Genomic DNA, 22092 nt, shown 5'->3' with positions numbered 1-22092 from the left:
AAAGAAGTCAGATAAGAAAAGGATAGCTGCTTTTGAGATGAGGTGTTACAGAAGGCTGCTGAGAATATCATATACTGAAAGGCATACAAAATGAATGTGTATTAGAAAAGATCAGTAGAACTTTAAGGCTCCTTAAGGATTACTAAGATGAAAAGCCAAGCAGCTTTTCATCTTAGCTTTCATCATTTTTAGGTACTACCAGGTGGTTACGTACACTTGGATTTGCCGATAGTTCATCAGCATGAAACTCTTAGATCATAGTTTTTGATCTTAGAGTTTCGCATACTGGCTGTAAAATAATAAGGGATTTTTATCCCCTTAATTTAATTAAGCTCCTTAAGGATATTGACAAAAGAAAGTTAAAATATTTTGAACACATTGAAAAGATGGAAGGGGGACTTCTCAGCACAGTAATAGAAGGTAAAGTTCCTGGAAAAAGAGGAAGGGGTAGACCATCAATGAGATGATGGATGGTATGTGTTGATTGACTTATTTTCAGAGAGTTGAGGCCTCCAGAAAAGCAAACAACAGGACTACATGATGAGGCCTGGTGTGGCATATCACCAAGTATCGGAGTGACTATATGGCATCTCTGGATGCCCAGTGAACAGATGGATGGATGGATGGTCAAGTAGTTAGCATACCTGCTCTACAACCAAGAGGACATGGATTTGAATCCTATTGTGGGCATGGATGTTTGTAAAAGTCTGCTCTAGACAAGGTTGTATAGCTCCTTACGTTTAGAAGCCATGTTTTTTATTTTTTTTTATTAAACAATATGATAGATATAGTAATAATTAACCATCTTTGGAAAATATTGTTTTTTGAAGGAAACATCGTTTTTTTAAGCATTAAAAAGGATAAATAAGAATGATATATAAAGTCTCATCAATATTTTTAGGTTCATTGGAGGAATGCTTTACATTATTGCTACAGAAATATGATTTTGACAGTAGTAATGATAATGAAGCTATATTTTCAGCACAGATCTGCTTCTTATTTATGTGCTATATTTCCTATATACACAGAGACAAGTTAGTAAATTTTACATATTTTAATTTTAAGTAAATTTTATGTAATTTTTCAAGTGCATATGTTGATTTCTTTTTTAGTTTTCAGTAAATTAGTATTGCAGACTTTATATCAGACTTGCAAAACTAATTAATAAATTAATTTACATGGATATGGTTTTGCATGTTTCTGAATTGAAATAATAATTTCATTTACTTTGATTCATATCAGTGATAGGGAAACATTGGAGAGAGTGTAGAGGCAAATAACTAAGACTGTCTCAGGACTCTGAAATGTTGAGTATTAGTGTATGAGGACAGATTAAAGAAATGTGGTCTTCAGAGCTTGGGTAGATAGGGAGAGGAGGGGGTGATATGATTGAGACAGATAAGCTGGTGAGAGGAGCTTACAAAATAGATACAGGGGGAATTATTGCATAGGATAATGGGTGATTTAAGAGCTAAATGCCATCTCTGGAGGCTGTACAAGGGTCATGTGAATTAAGAGGTGAAAAAGAGATTTTTTTGCTTGGTGGATGAATGAGTGGAATGCATTGCCGGAATGGGTGGTGAGTGCTCCAACATAGTGACCTTAACCCATATGTCCCTTCTGACATCCTCTTTATACAACTTCCAGGCAGGTCCCCTTGTTCCTATCCCCTTCCCACATTTTGCAAAAAATTTCTTCCACATTAATCTAGTAACAACCCTTTACCAACTCAAATGTCTCAATCATATCCTCTCTCGTCCTCCTATTCACAAGGCTTTGAAAACTGCATTCCTTCAATGTCCTCAGCTATAACTGTAGTCAATCTTCTCGGACTTTTTTCCAACATTTCCTCATCACCATGAAAACCAGGGGATTAAATCTATGCACAGTAATCTATACAAGGTCTAATCAAAGCCTTATGCAAGGGAACCAGTAATTTCTACATTTCAAACTCTTTATTTCTACAAGTTAAGGTCCTCTGCATCATTGCCATAATCTGATGTGATGTCTTCACAACTTGCGCAGTGTAACCCCTGAACTTCAGATCCTATACTCCAAGGTCTCTTATCTCTTCAACTTCCTCCAAAACTTCCCTATCATGTGTATATACTTTCCATTCCATTGTTGCCTACCCAATTTCAGAACCTTGCACTTGGAAATAGTGAGTTCCATATTCTTTCCCACTCATACAATTTATTCAAGTTGTTCTGTAAGGACACAGCATCTGCTTGATTCCTTATCACTATCCCCAGTTTAGCATCATCTGAAAACAGTTGTATATCACTAGTTAAACTTATCCAAATATCGTTAATATACAAATTAAATAACAATGGTCCAAAAACTGATCCATGCGACACACCACTAGTGACTTTCCTCATTTGAGGTAGTCTATCCTCCCCTTCCCCCCATACACAACTTGCTGATACCTATCTATCTGATAGCCATTCACCTATCCATCTCACTAGTCTGTCATCCAATCCCATCTGCTTCAGTTTAGTGACCAACTTGTGGTGTAGCAATCTATCAAAAGCCTTTTCAAAATCTAAGCATACCACTGTATATGCATCTCCCTTGTCCAATACATTCGTCACCTTGTTATTGTACATAAACAAGTTTGTAAATCATGGCTTCCCTTTAACATACTATATATGCTCCTTCAGACACATTTCATAAAATTGCATATCATCTGTTAGCACCTTTTGTCAGTTTGGTTGCATACAGTATAACTTGAAATTCTGTACTGAGGCTGTAGAGATAATGGTAAAATTTAGTATTCATTGTCTTTGAAAAAAAAAAATGTATTGGCCAGTGTAATTTTATGTTATATAATTTTTTCTTGATAAAATATTATGAAAATGAAAATAATTTATTTTTTGATGTCTCATAGTAGTATAATGGGAACCATTAGTAAGATATGCTTTTTTTTTCCCCAGTAACTCTCCACATACATTAATAATAAAACTCAGTTAAAAAACAGTGTTTCATACTCTGTCCTTTCCTTTCTTCCATTCCACATCACAGATTGAAACGCATACAAATTGCCTTGAAAATTACGAGTGAGCTCTCTCCCAGAAAATGTGCTTAATATGTGACATGCCACAAAGTTTTGTTCTTGAGCCACAACTATTCATAGTATTTGTTAATGATATTGCATGTGGTTTGAATGAGAATATTAAATTCCTTGCTGATAAAGCAGAATTAGAGCTATAAAAAGCAGTATGTGGTCTTTTGCAAGAGTTGTTGTGCATGATTTTTGTTAATCTGTGCTGCCTCTCTCTCTTCTTCTTCTTCTTCTGCAGCTTGTCCCACTTAAGTGGGGTCGCTATTAATGATGAGTCTCCTCCACATCCTCCTGTCTTGGACTGTCACCACGTCCAAGTTCTTCATCCTCAAGTCCTCTTCTACCAGCTCCCTCCATCTCTTCTTTGGTTGTGCATGCTTCCTCCTTCCTTGCGCATCCATCAGCATGACCTTTCTTTCCACATATTCATCCTCCCTCCTCATCACGTGACCAGACCATCTCAACCTTGCCTCCTGTATCTTCGCTCTTTAGTTCGTAACTTTCACTGTTCCCCTCATATAGTCATTTCTCAGACGATCCTTTCTGGTCACACTGCACATCCACCTAAGCATTGTCATCTCTGCTACCTCTATCCTGCTGATGTTTTTTCTCAGGGCCACAGTTTCCATAGCATATGTCATAGCTGGCCTCACTACTGTCCTATAGATTTTGCCTTTCAGATTGATCGGCACCCTCTTATCTCATAGCACTCCAGCCATCTCTCTCTCTCTCTCTCTCTCTCTCTCCAGCTCCTCCAATCTGCTTGTATCGTGCATCCCACTTCCTTCTTAGCCCTCCATCTTCTTCCACTGTTAAATCTAAGTATCGAGGCAAGTCCCTCACCTTCCTGATGACATTTCCTTCCAACTCCAGGTCTGTCTCCTGGCCACCGTCCACTTTGCAACACATATACTCTGTCTTACTTCTGCTCAATCTCATACCTCTCTCTTCCAGTTCAGCTGCCACTTCTTCTCTTGAATCTGCACACAACAAGATGTCATCTGCATGCAACATACAACAACTAAGCATACCATCAGATTTGATTACTGAGTTACTGTAAAGACTACAATTTTTACATATAACTATGTGTATAATGGAGAAAATAGTTAAAGAATTATCTTTGTTATATTAGATACACTGCATTTTGAAAGTATTGCTTTCAAAATGCAGTGGTTGCTCCCATACATTGGATATGTGTATATGTATGGGAGCATATCACCACATTTATAAAATGTAAATTTATATGTAATTTGCATTTTTCCAATCAGGATTTCATCATATTGGATGAACTATTTGATTAAAAGAACATAAAATTGGACAAATATATTAAAAAAAAACATAAATTAAAAGGGCAGTAGCTTAAAATAGGGCAGTAGCTTGAAATTTTTTGATTGAGTAGCTATGACAAGGTCATCAGCATAGATAAAATTTCTAGTTCCTGGAAAGTTGGGGGAGATCATTGACGTAGATGTTGAAAAGTAATGGTGATAACACACTTCCCTAGGGGAGGCCATTTTTTTTGGAATACCAGCAACTCTTTCTACATCCTAGGTCCACAAAAAAGCATCTGTTTTCCAAGAGTGATTGGATCAGAAGGACAAGGTTTAATAACCACTCTTTAGTCCTGGGTCCAAAATGCTTAATTTGTTCATTACAGATATCATCAAGGCCTGAGATATTTTTAAATCTAACTGTAATAATCTCAATGTTTCTGTTGTTCGTTGAGTCAAAGAATGATGGAATTAAGTTTTTAAGTTTTCAGGAGGATGAAATACACTGATTAACTGATCATTCAATAATTCAACTATTTCCTCTGCATTTGGTTACCAATGCAGAGGAAATGAGTTGATAGTCTCTAGTTATCCTGTATATTTTATTTTTGAGTGTGAGATGGTATGGTATCATATGCTGCAGTTAGGTTTACAAAGACTGCTCCTGTGGCTAATTTTTGCTCATAACCATTTTCTGTATATTGAGTGAGGTTGAGAATTTGTGGTGTACAGGATTTGCCTAGTCTAAAACCAGCCTGCTCAGCAATAAGAGGGGGTTCGATTAAGGGTTGTTGTAGCCTGTTCAAATTCATAGAGTTTAAAGAGGTTGCTGAGTAGTGATATAGGTCTGTAATTTTTTGCTTCGGTTGGAGTTTTCCCCTAGTTTCAGAAATGCCATCACTTTAGCATGCCTCGAGATAGTTGGTATCCTTAGGGTTCTGAGGCAAGTGTTGTATAGGTTTAATAACCACTCTTTAGTCCTGGGTCCAAAATGCTTAATTTGTTCATTACAGATATCATCAAGGCCTGCAGATTTTCTAGGTTTTAATAGGTTTATGGCAGTGTTGAGTTCAGTGATGGTGAAGTCTGAGTTAATCATGTTTTGTTCCTCACTTGGCATAAGTATCTTATTTTTTGGGTGCTTTTTACAGAATTTTCCATTCAGCAGCAGCTGGTGAGTAATTTGATTAGCTGTTACCTGTGGATGCTCATGTGGCTTAGTGAAATCCTTCTTATTCTGTTGATAAAGTTCCATGCCTTTCTGCTACTATGGGTCATCAAGGGCTTCTATTTCTTTTTTCCATGAGAAATGCCTTTCTTCTGCCATCTTGGAGCATAATTTTACTCCTGCATGGATAGTCTCCTCTGAGAAGGGTTGGTGTAAAGTAACTAGCATACTGGGCTTATATGTCACTGGAAAGGCCTGGAATGTAGTTTGTGTGGCATCCTCAGGGGATGTGTTTGGTGGAGATTTTCCTCAGTATTTTTATGAATTGAGGGTAATCTTGAGGGTTTGGAGGGACTGATTCTATGAAGCAGTCACGATCTTCCATGAAGCCCTTCCAATTAGATTTTTTGAAATTAAATCGTCGGGACTGTGTTAGGCATAATAGGTGGGTTGAATTGAAGTATTATAGGTCTATGTTGAGTATGTGGAATAGAGTTTAAAATCCTTTTAAATGTTGGATATTTTTGAGCTAACAAATATGAGGTCAGAGTTATAGCCTCGCTTCCATCTGCCACTGTTGAAAGATGCAGGAAGTTTTGGATTATGTATCAGGCTTAGAGAAAGGTTTTTCAGCCCATTTTTCAACAAGTTCTCCATCTTCATTGGATTTTGTGTTACCCCAGTTAATACTGTGGCTGTTAAAGTCACCTAATACAACATTAGTCATGCATGCACTATTGTTGAGGAAGATATCGGGGAAGGAGAAAGCTTCTTCTGGCGGTTTATAAACTGAGGTGATTGAGATATTTTTAAATGTAACTGTAATAATCTCAATGTTTCTGTTGTTCGTTGAGTCAAAGAATGATGGAATTAAGTTTTTAAGTTTTCAGAAGGATAAAATACACTGATTAACTGATCATTCAATAATTCAACTATTTCCTCTGCATTGGTTACCAATGCAGAGGAAATGAGTTGCATTGAGGATGATGCTAGTTGATGCCAATGTCATCAACTAGCATTATCCTCCCTCATTTTTCCCTCTAATTGCCACATATTGAAAGAACTTACTAGAATTTTTCTTACTTTTAAGGTTACATGGTAGTCAGCATCCGTAGTGAAGAATTTATGGTTAGACCACGTTAGAATAATTACTTTATTTAACGTTAAGCAAGTAATAATTGACGTTTTAACCTCTGTATTGAGGTCATCATCACCAAGAAAACATACATATGTACAATATACAAGCTACATTCTGCTGCACCAGTGGCGGCTTGTACATAAGCACTGTGACACTGCAACATCCCGAAGGAAAAAAACGACAAAATTAAATTTTGTTTGTGTTTATAAATAATAGCAATGCTTACAACATTATATAAAATGCAATACAACATGTTAAAAGTTACAGCTTATGTTTTGACATTGATTGAATAGTTAATAATTCGAATTGTTTGATTAATGAAACAAATTTAGATTATGAAACAAATGCACTGTGATCTAATGCAGTGTTGGAATTATCATGTTCGGTCAGTTACGACTAGACTTGCCGATATTCATTTGCACTTGTCACTGCATGTAACAAGCAAATCTGACACTGCTCTTTGAGCAGTATTACTACAGATAAAGTGTATGCTTGCACATAAAAATATTATTAAACATTTTATTAATATTTTCAAATAATATTTTTAATAAAGAAAATTTTTTAATATGTAAATTTACTTATTAATAAATTGGTTACTGATTAGGAAAAAATGAATTATTTTTCTTATTTTGTATATGCAGCACCCCCACTTAAAATTTTTACCAGCCACCCTGCACTATACAAAAGTAAAATTAATCTAAATGCTTGTTAATAATTTATCCTAACCTGACCTCTGGGAAAAAAAAAATGGAACTACATTAAACAATTTTTACAGTCCTTGCATATTGAGATTTTCTTCTGTCTGGGGTTGTTCTGGTTACTATATGGATTGAAGATGGGTCCTCCACATTCTTGGAATAACTAATCCAACATTTTTCTTCAGATTTGGATGTTTTTGTTCAGATGTTTCAGCATTCCATAAGCTTATTTGAATTTTCTTGCAAATTAGGGTGTGGTGTAGGGACTTTGTGCCTTTCCAGTTAATTCTGTGGCATGTTTGGAGTGCATGGTCTGATAGGCCTGTTTTACTATAGTGGAGGTATTTAATGTGGTATTTGTGTTCATCTTTTCTGATTGGGATAGTGCATCCTATTTCCCCTATGTAAGATAGGTTACAGTTATATCAAATTTTGTATGCCCCTGGGTGGGCAAGGTATGGAAGAGGATCTTTGGAGGAGCTAAGTAAATTTCTTAATTTTGCTAGGGATTTGAAGGTTGTCTTGATGTTGTATTTAAGTAGTGTTCTGTCTGTTTTTTCTGAAATTTCCCTAATGTAGGGTATGGCTATAGCATTCTTGTAATTTTTTTGCTTTTAATGGCATTTTTATGGAGGATCTTGTAAACTATTTTTTTTATTGTAGCCATTTTTTACAAATGTTTGGTTAATGATTTCATATTCTTGGTTCATAGCTTGTTCATTGGAGCAAATTGTTAGGGCTCTGTGTTTGAGGATGCTGATGACCCCTAGTTTTTGTGTTGGATGGTGTATGAATTTTTATGTATGTATTGGCCTGTATTTGTAGGTTTGCAGTAGACAGTGAAGGAGAGGCAGCCTGAGGGAAGACGTGTGACGAGTGTGTCTAGAAAAGAAAGAGAATTATTGTTTTTGATTTCGATGGTAAACTGGATGTGTTTATGTTGCTTGTTCAGGTGACTTAGGAATGTATTTAATGTTTTGTGGCCATCGGGCCAAATGGCAAAATATCATCAACATATCTGAGCCAGACTTTGGGTTTTAGGCTGACCGAATCTAGAGCTTGTTGCTCAAAGTCTTCCGTGTAGAAGTTAGCTATTGGGGGGAGAAAGTGGTAAGCCCATGGCAGTACCTTCTTTTTCGTAGGTAAAAATTATTTTGCCACATGACAGAACACTTCATAAACAAGATTAGAAACATCGCATTCAACGATGAAGATTTATTAGTGAGCTTTGACATAACTACCCTTTTCACATTTGTCCCAATCAGTGATACTATTCTTCTCTTACGAAACATATTTCTGCCTGATATCACAGCCCTCTTTGCCCATGTACTCCACCTTGTGGAGTACATGGAGTACATGGCAAAAATTATTTTGCCACATGTTTCATGTGGCAAAATAATTTTTACCTGCAAAAAGAAGGTACGGCTATGGGCTCACCACTTTCTCCCCCAGTAGCTAACTTTTACATGGAAGACTTCGAGTAATAAGCTCAACGTCTTGGCCCCACAGCTGCAAAATGGGATAACTTGAATATAGAAGGGGAAATGGTTGGATTTGACTTGAGGAAGGCACGGAGAAGTCACACTAATAAGTGGTACTAGCAAAACTTGTTATAGATCCAGATGTGAGCTGTTATTTTTGTATATGAATGCTAGAAATACCAAAAACAAAAAGAGAATGGATATAAGTTTAAGGGATATAGTAAATCCCGTATTATTCTACAGCCGGATACGAAACTCAGATCGAAATCCATTGAAAACCAAGAGTTTCATGCCGAAGAACTATTGGCGAGTCCAAGCGTAAGTAATCACTTGGGTAGTACAACACCAGGGCAACTTGGAGCAAAGGTGGAGCAAACTCCGTCACTATCCTTAATATTTTCTCATAATGTAAAACGCAGCTCCTAGGAGATGTATTACTATTTTACATTATGAGGAGAGGTCACTACCCAGACCGGTTTCGACCCTTATTGAGGTCTCATCAGTGAGTAGGTAGACCTGGAATATCAAGGTTTAAGTGAACCTAACTTACATATACCTCTATTCCAGGTCTAGCTAATCACTGATGAGACCTCAATAAGGGTCAAAACTGGTCTGGGTAGTGACCTCTCCTCATAATGTAAAACAGTAATACATCTCCTAGGAGCTGCGTTTTACATTATGAGAAAATATTAAGATAGTGACGGAGCTTGCTTTACCTTTGCTCCGAGTTGCCCTGGTGTTGTTACTACCCAAGTGATTACTTATGCTTGGACTCACCGATAGTTCTTCGGCACGAAACTCTTGGATTTCAATGGATTTTGATCTGAGTTTCGTTCCCGGCTGTAGAATAATACAGGATTTACTATACTATCTCCCTTAAACTTAATTTATGTTGCCAGAAAAATAGCCTCGTGACTCATTATAGGAGAATGGATATGTTGCATTGATTGAGTTCGTTCACTTAAAAATTGCTGGAATAAGTAAGGCATGGCTAAATGATGATGACATCCTGACAGGAATAGAGATGGAAAGGTGTGAAGATTTTCATAAAGAGAGAAAAGGTAAAAATCAAGATTGAGTGCTCTTGATGATAAAAAAGGAGTTAATGTCATACAAGGTAAAGGTGCAAGGGAGAAATAGTGGCAGTGGTTTTGAGGCAGTATGGTGTGACCATGAAATGCTTTTACATTTGAGTATTTGAGGGACAACTACCTCAGGCAATATGTAACAGAGGACGCATGAGAATTGTGTTTCTTGGATTTGTTAATATGCTTATCTGAGGATTTCATTTTAAATGAGGTGTCAAATCTCCCTCCAGTTGGTGCAAGTAACCATGAAGTAATTACTTGCATGGTTGCCAGTCAAGGTCTTCTGTGAAGAAAGAGGATATGTGGTACTACAAGTTGTCTTCTAAGCTTTTCATAATCACCAGCTTTGTAGTTCCACATATAGCCCATCTTTATAGAAGTTCTCACATTATATCAACTGCCATCCAGGTGATCTAGGCACTTCATTCACAATCACATCCTCTGTTGATATAACAAGATCTGTGACTCTCAACCTTCATCTTCATGAATTCTCCATTACATACTACCTAAGATGTTGTCCCTTAAGAACTCAAGAAATTCATTCTCCTTATTTCCTGATTTCATTCAATATGACGATATTCATGGAATGAATATTGTCGTATTTGAAATTACTCATAATGATCACCCTTTGCTTGCTCACTAAGCCAATTTGCCTATGCATTGTTCTGTCTCTACCTTCCACATTTCCTGTCCTGTGGGTAACACGACACCAAATATCTCATGATATCAACCTCTATTTTACACCATACTGATTCAAAACCACTGCCACTTTTTTTTTTATCTTTGTGCAGACATAATAACCCCTGCTTTCATCAGTAGTACTCTTCCTCCTTCTTGCCAATCCTATCTTCATGAAAATCATCATATCCCTCCATTTGTATTTCCATCAAGTTGTCATTCTCATTCAACCATGTTTCACTTATTCCAACTCTTTTTGGACACATAAATTCAATCAATGCAAAAATTTCCTATTGCCTTCCTTGCATTACTGTAAATATTTATGCTGCAGATGTGTGTGTGTGTACTAGTTGGGTAAGGTTGTTGGTAATGATGAATGACTCAGCCTCTCTACTTGCTCAATCTGTGTAATTGGAGTAGGAGAGCCAGCTGGTGTTGTGAACATTAAAGTCTCCAAGAAAAATGATATCACTATTAGGAAAGTTGGATTAAAGAATATTGACTTTTAAGGAAAGAAACTCAAAAAGTACAGAATCATTGATGGCATTAAGAGTGCAGTAGAGACAGTAATTGGAGTACAGAGATTTTCAGCTAAGCCATAGAAGTTCAAAATCGGACTTTACAACTGTTTGGGAGTCACGCACATTCCCTATGCAGTGACAGAGTTTCCACGCTAGCTGGTAGCAGGACTGGATTTTTGCATTAACATTAATTTTTTATAGTTAATTGTCCATATGGCATCTCCACTCTGTCATTTTTCTTCCAGTTTGTAAAGAGGCTGAAGGAACAAAAGAATATCTAGCTGAGGTTAATCAGGAGTTTAACTGCTGATGCGTCGACTTTTGTGCAATTTTGCGTGCATCATCTGATAGCAAAAATTGCACTGAAGGCTTTTTTTTTTGTCTGTAATCTCCAGATTGTAGCTACAGCATTTCTGAACTTCAGCTAGCTTGGCAAAGTTAGTGAGATTTGTAGTGCTCTGTTGGTGCTTGGCTTTGTTGCCATTATCATTACTTCATGCTGTAGGCATATCTATATATGTAGTGCATGGGCACTTACTTGCTTATACTTGTATAAAATGTTTTTTTTTTTTTTTTCCTGATGCTGTTATTATTAAGGTTCTTACTTTTCTTAGAAAAATTATAACATGAAATTAATTTTACAAATTAGAATTATGAATGAAATTAATTGTTAATTAATTCTGAAATGTTATATATGTATTGTTTGTTTATTTGTTTAGTATTTTTCCTGTTTTGAATCTTCTTCCACATGTGGTGTCATTTATAATACTGAATCCTGATCTCTCTGTTTTTCCAGTATATACCTTGAAACATCTTGTGTTTCTTTTAGCTGTAAGTATCATGAATATTCCTCATTATTCTGACATGATGAGATGGCAAACAGTATGTAGCAGAATCACTACCATTAGCAAAATGATATGATATGTGAATGAACTGATATATAGCAATAGCACTTAAAGATGAAAAATAAGTTATACTTTGAAAATAATTGGTGATACTAAATTCATTTTTAGTGACTTACTGTTTTTATGAATGAGTGCTTGTTTGTTTCCAATAGTTTATTTGTGAAATTATAAGGAAAAAAGCTGTTATTGTTTTATATATTGTTCATTGTGGTGCTGATGCAAAGTAAATGCAAATTTGACATGTTGGATTTTGTTTGCTACTGTGTATGTGAGATGTATATATTATTATTATTATTTTTATTATGTGACAATTCCAAACAGTCCAAGGACTCATTGAAGGAGGGCACTGTACTGTACTCTACTCCACCTGCTTGAGTTGTTGACACAACGGATCTGGGGTGTGATCCCTTGCGTCAACCCTGTAACTACCTCTCAACAGTTTAAAAACCTCAGTCATATCATAATAATAATAATCATATCTCAATCATAAATTGCAAACAGTTTATTTTATATGGAAGAAAAGTGAGATGTGTGAATGAGTGTTTAGGAAGTATTTAGATAGCAAGTGCCAGATATGTGTGGAGAGTAAAAAAGTTTACCATTGGAGAATTGAATGACAAAAGATGAGATTCTCACACAGAAGTGTGAGAATGTGGGCAAGGTTGTTGGTGACAAGTAAGGTGGTGGAGGTAAATAAGGATGAATATGGTATGGATCATGAAAAAAAATGGTGCAAGATGAGGAGAATGACAAGCTGATAGAGAGAGAGAGAAATTTAGTGTGCCTATGTGGAATTCTTCATTAGAAATACATGAAATAGAATGGTTGGAGAAATGCCTAACAAAACATGTTAGGCATTTCTCCAGACAAAAGCATAAGGATGTTATTGATTCTGTTAGGATGCAGAGAAAGGAAAGTGAAAGAGATGATTATTTTGGATGCTACAAATGATCTGTTAGGTGACAGGTGTGATATGCTAGAAAATATAAAAGAGCTGTTAGGAAAAGCAAAAAGTAAATCGAGCAAGTAAAGACTGGAAGTTTGCTACCATTCTAACAGATAAGCTTAGGTATCGATGGTTATTCATGACTTAATTTTTAATGATATTAACAATACCAAATAATTCAATCAAAATATGTTTTATTAACTGCTTATATTTCACTGAATTTCAAATCAGCATCATCATCAGAGTACCACACTGTTGCATGTACAAATGTGTGGTACTCTGAAACAATACAATTGCAATGGACAAAAGATCTAGAGTCCTATTTTGACTACCTCTAATGTTGTAAATAAAATAAAAAAAACAACATTACAGCTATGTGTGAATTGCTCTTAGGATGACAGTCTCCCAAATTTTTGGCAAATTAATGCAACCATATTTGTTCAGGTTAGGAGAATTCTTCAAAGCCATTGCTGACTCAAAAAATAATCTTTGAGATCTGTAACGACTCCTAAATAGTACATTCGTTTTCTTCCATCTAATTCTGTGTGAAGGAGTGTCCAAAGCATGGTCTGTCAGTCCTGACTTGCCATAGCAATAGTAGCGAATTTATTTTTTATGTTCTTCCAGGCGGATGTTAACTGATCTTCCTGTTTGTTCATAGTTGGCCAAGTCACAGGGAACTTCATATGCTCCTGGGTGTGCTAAAGGGTGAAGTTTATCCTTAGGGAAGTGGATTAGAGTTGCTAGTTTTACATGAGGTTTGATGAAGATAGAACGAGGCATTTATGATCTTCTGCCGGCAATGGCCAATAATGTGCGTTTAGGTATAGCAAGTATTCTAAACAAGGCTAAACCACCAAAATTCCACAACAAAAGGCCAAAACAACAACTGATCTTGCACATACACCTGGTTTTTTAATTGGCAGATGTGGTGGTTTAAGATGATTGGAGATTTTGTTGATTGTTTTTTTTTTTTAATTTTTTTTTTTAAGTAATTTTTTTTAGTAAATTTCTATTCTCTAAACAGCAGCTTAATCTGTAAGTCTTTTACAATGAATGCCATATGCCATCACTATTTTGAGGGAAGATTTTTACTTTAAGACAAATATTTAAGAAATCATAGGCATATATTGATGATCTGTATCTGAGATTTATAGATTTCATAGACTGCCAGCACAATTTAAGTCAACAGTCAGAATTGAAGGAGGTATAAGAAGACGGTTCAGTATAAAATCAAGTGTAAGACTAGAGTGCAGGCTGTATTCCTTGAAGAGAATGCTGTTATTAGTCATCAATGTGGACCTCATTATGAAGGAAAGTGACATTAAACCTGATATCAAAATGGAGATGTTAATTTCAGTTTGTTAGTTTATGTAGATGTTGATATACTCATAAATAAATTGAGTACAAGTCTTCAAGATTCCTTAACTTAACAGAATGGATGTAATCAATTTAGCATGAATATCAGCAATTAAAAAGACAAAACTATGAAAATAGACTAGAACATAAAAAAAATCAGCAGAAAACCTATGGAACAAGTGAAATATTTTAGCTATTTAGACATAAAAGTTTAGAGCAGATAAATTAAATATGGTAACAGATAACAAAATAAGCAAAGCTGGTATGGGAAGTCAGCTGTATTAAAAGAGAAATTTTGTTATTTTAAAAATTTTATGGAATTTACAACCATGTTAAAAAAACTTTTTTTATTATCCCGACATTTCAATCTTCACATTAAGATCATCATCTGGAGCGTACATAAATATACGGACAAGCTGTTACATCGTTAACTGTAATCTAGAGAAACAATGATTTGATCACATGTTATTCTACTGGCATGACCTCTGGTGGAAAAATAAAAATAAATAAATAAAATAAAATAAAATAAAAAATAAATTTTTACATCATGCTAAATTCTATTTTTACAATGACAGGAATAAACATTCTTTTAGATGGTTTTCTTTCAGAAACAATTGGTGTCCTATTTTTAGTATTACAATTCTTATTTTTGATTTACAATACTGGATTTTCTACAGTCCTGTTTATAGTTGTTCTTGGTGAGGTAGGTCGAATATATACCTTCCATGTGCTTGGGATTTTTAAACTATCATTGTTGTTCAGATTGGGGTGGGGCTGATAATCTCACAGGCTTCCTTGAATTTCCGTTCATACCATGTTCTAGTGTGATGTAGACAGCTGGTGGTTTTCCAGTCAATTCTGTGTAAAGTATTCAGGGCATAATCAGAAAGCCCTAAAAACAGTGTAGGGACAGCGATATCACTCCTAATTGCATCAGGCTAAAGAGAAAATTCACTTCAACAAAGGCACAAAGAATATACCACCACATGGAGAAAGCACTACTGAGAGAGCAGATCCAAGCTACCAGAAAGAACCTAGCAGCTACACAAAACCAGCTACTAAAAGAAAAAACAGAGCTATCTAGCTACTTAAACACAGATATCTGGATAATCCTAGAAAGGATTACGGGCAACACAGCAAACCACATCCAACAAACGAAGAAAGAAAACCTAATTTCCAAATTTCAAAGACTAAAAGAACGACAAAACCAGCCGCCATATTCAAAGTTTGCCACATTGAACAACAACAACCAACCAGAAGCAAGAAACAACAGGAGCCACCAGTCACCCACAGGTATCAATAACATAATTAACCTATCTAACCACGCTCTAAACAAAGACGAAATCTCTATACTTAACAAAGGTTTAAATTTTGCTATAGCACCGAAAACGATAGACAAACTTAATTTGTAATGGAAAGAGGCCCAAGATTCATACCTAATAAAAAAGCAGACAAAATACATATAGAAACTGCAAACATTTTAAACCATAACAAAACAATAACAAGCAACATAACTAAACACAAATTAACAGCGATAAAATCACTTAAAACAAATCCGAACATAGTAATAACCAGAGCCAATAAAGGAAATGCCACTGTCATTTTAAACCGTACCACTTATATAGAAAAAATGAATCTGCTGGTCTCTGACAATAACACATACAAATTAGTTAACTACAACCCAACTAACAGAACAAAAACCAAAACAGAGAAACTACTTAAATCAATTACCACATGGCCCGAAGATACAGTCAAAAAACTGTTCCCTCATTACGCTCGCTCCCCTAGAATTTACGGGCTACCAAAAATTCACAAAGAAAACACCCCGCTAAGACCTATCATTGAAGGAATTGATAGCCCGACGTATCACTTAGCCAAAAAATTAGCGGCAACACTCAAGGAGTTGGTAGGTCATTCCCCCTTCCTATATCAAAAACACACAACACTTCATAAACATCATCAAAGACATTACATTAGAAAAAGATGATTTATTAGTCAGTTTTGACGTCTCTGCCCTCTTTACGAATGTCCCAATCAATGACACAATCCTTCTCCTATAGAACAAATTCCCTCCAGATATCATGGCGCTTTTTGCCCATGTATTATGGTCGGGTTATTTTGTATGGCAAAACACCTTCTACTTACAAAAAGAAGGCACAGCCATGGGCTCGCCATTATCCCCCCTATTGCTAACTTTACATGGAACATTTTGAGCAACTTGCCCTAGATTCCTCCCCTCTAAAACCCAAAGTCTGGCTTAGATACGTTGACGATGTTTTCGCAATCTGGTCCCATGGCCGCCAGACATTAGACACATTCCTTAGCCACCTAAACAAACAACACAAACGCATACCATTCACAATTGAAATTGAAAAACACAACACACTTTCATTTCTAGATACACTTGTCACATGTCTTCCCTCGGGCAATCTTTCCTTCGCTGTTTACTGAAAAGAGACACATACGGGACAATATATACACATAAACTCCTACCACCACCCAACACAAAAACTAGGTGTCATCAACATGCTAAAAAACAGAGCTCAGATGATTTGTTCCAGTGAACAGGCACTGAAAGACGAATTTAAAATTATCAGTAATAACTTACAAAAAAACGCATACAGCCAAAACACTATAAACAAAATTCTCTACAAAACCACAAAAAAAAACAAAGACAAACCAGACTACAGTAAAACTATAACCATTCTCTACATTAAAGGAATATCAGACAAAATAAACAGAGTACTACAAAAGTACAACTTCAAAGCCACCTTTAAACCTCCTGCAAAACTAAAAAGCTTACACAACTCATCCAAAGACCCACTCCCTCCACTAGCTCACCCTGGAGTATACCAGATTTATTGTACTTGCAACATACCATATATAGGAGAAACAGGACGCACTATTCCTATTAGACAAAAAGAACATAAACGACACATTAAATATAATAATTATGGTGAAGCTGGCCTTTCTAATCATGCCCTGAATACCTTACACAGAATTGACTGGAAAACCACCAGCTGTCTACATCACACTAGAACATGGTATGAATGGAAATTCAAGTCAGCCTGTGAGATTATCAGCAACCATGACAATCTGAACAACAATGATGGTTTAAAAATCGCAAACATATGGAAGGTATATATTCGACCTTCCTCACCAAGAACAACTATAAACAGGACTGTAGAAAATCCAGTATTGTAAATCAAAAATAAGAATTGTAATACTAAAAATAGGACACCAATTGTTTCTGAAAGAAAACCATCTAAAAGAATGTTTATTCCTATCATTGTAAAAATAGAATTTAGCTTGATGTAAAAATTTATTTTTTATTTTATTTTATTTTATTTATTTTTTTATTTTTATTTTTCCACCAGAGGTCACGCCAGTAGAATAACATGTGATCAAATTATTGTTTCTCTAGCTTACAGTTAATGATGTAACTCAGCTTGACCTGTATATTTATGTACGCTCCAGATGATGATCTTAATGTGAAGATCGAAACGTCGGGATAATAAAAAAATTTTTTTAACATGGTTGTAAATTCCATAAAATTTTTAAAATGAATGCTGATCACCATGTAACCCTAAAAGAAAGAAATTTTGTTAAAACACTAAACAAGCAGCATGCATGATAGTCAAATTGATTTTAACCTATGGATTATTTGAGATTTTGGTTGATGGGAGGAGGAGTTCATGAAAGACTAGATAGAGAACACAGATAGAATTCTGAAGTCAAATATTGAATAGCAGAATTGTGTTAAAAATGAATTAGAAAGGATTCAACATTCAAGAATATGTGTATATACAGAAGTATTTTGAGGTGATAGGGTCACATAAATGCAACGGAAGTTCACATAAGCACAAAAGAGACCTGTTGTGCTTATTTGAATCCCTTTTGTCATACACACAGCTCACCATACCGCACCTCAAAGACATTCAAATTCTCTGCAGACATCATGCTCTCAGGCAATGCATTCCAATGATTCACATTTCTCCACTCTCCCTGCTCACACTCTTCTTATAAATCTTCCAGGGATGATCTCTTGTTCTCCCTCCCATCTCCCACCGTTTTATGAAAACCATTTAACATTAATCCTATAACAACCCCTTACTAACTTGACATCTCTATCATATCGTCCCTCTTCCTCCACTACACTCTGCAATTCTTGTAGATAGGCTTATATGTTGGTAACACTTGACTATTAAATTATTTAAGGAATTTACAATGTCTACTGGAATATTAATTAAAAGAAACTTTAATAAATACCTCCTATATTTCAGCAATGTCATATTGCTATCTTTATGGGAACATACAACTATGACACATGCATGCAGGCACTACAAAAAACAAATGAGGCAGAAGAGAGAAAACTACTGTTGTTCCTAGAGTCCTGAAGGTGCCTCCTAGCGGGCTATATTGGGTTGTCTTGACTGTTGGGTTGAAGTTCTCAAGATGCAAGCTTCCCAGATTTGGAGTAGTCTCATGCACCCAAATTTGTTGAGGTTTGGAAAGTTTCTTAGAGCTGAGGCTGATTCCGTGAACAATCTTTCATATTTAAATTTGCTGCGGTGTATTAACGTGGCTTTCTTCCAATGTATTCTGTGGCGGGTATCCAGAGCATGGTCTGCAAGCCTAGAATGGCTGTATTAGTGAAACTGATGTAGTCTTTGTGTTCCGAAATCCGGACATTTGCTGTCCTGCCTGTTTGGCAAGGGACCTGGTATACCCCAGGTAGGTCTAAGGGAAGTGGCTGGTCTTTGGTGGAGCAGATAAGGGATGCCAATTTCTTATATGGTTTTTGTAACGAGAAGTCAGGTCATTTTTTTTAAGATTTTGGTTAACTTTTCAGAGGTGCCCTGGATATATGGAATGGTGATGGATTTAGTGTAATCTTTGTTATGGGGGAGGGGTTGTGGTTAACTGGTTTTAATATTTTTTGGATTTTTTGGGGGTTGTAGCCATTGGCTAAGAAAGTGTTAAGGATGTGGTTTAGTTCAGTGGTTAGGGCATTGTCATCTGAATAGATTCATTTTGCACTGTTATATAGTGTTTTTATAATCCCATATTGTTGTGAAGGTGGATTGCTGATGAATATATCTGCCTGTATGGCTATGTTTTCTGTAAACAGAGAAAGCCAAGGATCCATCAGGCTGGTGAGTGATTAGAGTGTCTAGGAAAGGGAGACTGTTGTTTTCCTCTTTTATATAATTTTTTATAATTTAATTATATAATTGTAATAAATTTATAATTTAATAGTCATACACTGCAAATTGCATCATCTAAACATTTCTTCATATACAACATTCCAGAGATCAGAAACTATTTTAGTCAGTCACCTCTGGGCCCTCTCCAACATCTCTTCATCCGTTTGAAAACCAGGTGACCAAAGCTATGCACAGTAGTCCATATGTGGCCTAATATTAGCCTTATACAATGGAATTAGAATATCTTTACTTCTACAAGTCAGTGCCCTCTGTTTCATTCCCAGAATTTATTGTGTTGTACTCACAATTTTGGCAATATGCCCTCTAAATTTCAGATCCTTATCCACCATCACCCCAGTATCTCTTATTTCCTCCACCTCTAACAATATATCCCCACTATGAGTTAATTCTACATCCCATCTTTGCTTTCCAAATTTTAAAAATCTACATTTTATGACATTAAACTGGCATCCCCATTTTAAATCGTCATTCCAACCGGCCATGACGTCTATAAACGTTCAGCTAAATCTGGATACAAAGCTCTATGGATAAGAAGTGCAATTTCGTGTCACTATTTCATCCACATCGGCCGGTAGAGAGGTTAAACAGCAATGGCTCTAAAACAGACCCCCCTCAGGCACACCACTAGTGACTTTCTTCTTCTGGGATATTGCTCCACCATACACAACTTGCTGATTGATACCTATCAGACAGCCAATCCAATGCGCTAGTTTAATATCCATTCCCAACCATTCTAGTTTGACTATCAACTTGCCATGTGTTATTCTCTCAAAAGCCTTTGCAAAGTCTAAGTATACTTTACAACATAAAATTGAGGTCACAACCCCGACCAATAGGCGACAACACAAACACTTCAAAAGCAGAAGCACCTACCCGACCTGACATAGCATCCACTTTCCCAATGTGTTCAGATGACAACCACGAATAGTCGAAACGGACCGCACCCAGTCAGCCACCTTTCCTCTTCCCCCTCCCTATCTTAAAAAATCAACCCTTTCACCTTTTCCCATCCTATATAATATAATATATATGTTTATATATATGACAAAAAAAACCCGGTTTTTTCTAACTTAATTCTACCAAATTGCTTACCCCCCCCCACACACACTCAGTAGTTTTTTGACATCGTAGAAAGAGGAAAAGCCGCAACACCCAGAAAAAGGTATGTGTAAATTTCTATTCCTTATGCCACATATACTTTTTGGTACATTTACACTGCCCTAAGAATCCATGAGTAAATAGCCAATGACATTTAAACAGGGGCACTCCTAAACTGAAGCAGGCAAAATAGCTGTAATTATAATAGTTTATTAAGAGGAATAACATGGGAGTTTTCCCAGAAATAATATACATAGTCTAAGTATACTATTGTGTATCCATCTCCTACATCCAATGCTGCTGTCACTTTATTGTAATAGGTAAGGAGATATTACTAAAACAGACCCCCCCCCCTTTAGCAAATCCATGCTGTTCACCAAAAATAATAATACTATAGTCAGCCCAATTTTGGATCCTGATCTAGCCAGTCTTTCCAACACTTTAACTAGAACAGTTGACACATGGATTGGTCTATAATTTGATGCTCGACTTCTATCACCTCCTTTATGAAGCAGTATAATCTTGCCGTCCTTCCACTCCTTTGGAACTTGACCCAGTGTAAGACTCATATTAAACAAATATGTTAAGGCAGATGTCAACTCTCTGGCACATTCCTTCAAAATACGCAGTGATATATCATCAAATCACACAGCCTTATTAATATCAAATTTGCTTAATTTATTAAGCAAACTTGATATACCTCTTCCTCACTCACAGTCAGTCTCTCCTCCTCATCATCTACTGCTCTCAAACTTTCCATGATGTTACATTCACAAGAATGAAAGACTTTAATGAACTGCTCATTAAATATCTCAACTATATCCTCTGCAACAGCTGTCCTTATGCCATTTTCACCAGTCAATGCCATTCTACCATAATTGTTCTTATTTTTGCTGACTACATATCAAAATAAACTACCTGCGATTTTTTTTGGCTTCATTAGCTAACTGCTGCTCATATTGAACTTTTGCTACCCTCCTTGCCTGTTCTTTGAATTCCTCATAGAATTGATTATTACCACTTCTTTTATGTTGCCTCCATAATGCCTTTTTTCTCTGTATTTCATGCTTAATCTCTTTATTCATCTGTTTCACACCTACCTTATTTAATCTTCTGACCTTTGAAATACATTTAAACATTATTTCTACTAGATAGTTCTTTAATATCACCCAAGCAGCATTAATCTCCTGTCTATCCAACTCCTTATTCTATGGCATCTGATGTAGGATAGCAGGAAAGACACACAGAAAACAGTGATCTAGGCCAGGGCTGTCCAACCTTAGGTAATCCGAGGGCCGCATTAAAAAAAATTAATCAGAGCACTGCATCACAATGCATAGCTAGTAATTTAGTGAGCAGCAGTGACACAACCTCGAAAGCTGAACAAACGAACAACACTAATTGTGCACTAATCACACGTTCATGTTCCCCCCGTGAGCACCCGGAGCATGC

General features: G+C 36.1%; 1 protein-coding gene across 1 annotated transcript in view; it reads left to right on the top strand.

Annotated features, from left to right (window-relative positions):
* Positions 1-466: 466 nt before the first annotated feature.
* The window catches only part of LOC150105173 (meiosis inhibitor protein 1-like), a 335005-nt gene continuing 313379 nt past the window's right edge, over positions 467-22092 (top strand). Inside the window, exons 1-3 of the mRNA XM_090395130.1 lie at positions 467-473; positions 902-1034; positions 11824-11935. Coding sequence (XP_090251256.1) covers positions 467-473; positions 902-1034; positions 11824-11935 — 252 coding nt within the window. The remainder of the gene's footprint in view (positions 474-901; positions 1035-11823; positions 11936-22092) is intronic.

The sequence above is a fragment of the Typopeltis vanoorti genome, chromosome 7 (assembly GCF_054136105.1).
Source record: "Typopeltis vanoorti isolate ZY-2024b chromosome 7, IOZ_Tvanoo_1.0, whole genome shotgun sequence".
In the NCBI taxonomy this organism is placed as follows: domain Eukaryota; kingdom Metazoa; phylum Arthropoda; class Arachnida; order Uropygi; family Thelyphonidae; genus Typopeltis; species Typopeltis vanoorti.
The sequence above is the reverse complement of the archived record's forward strand: the minus strand, read 5'-3'. Positions and strand labels throughout refer to the sequence as shown.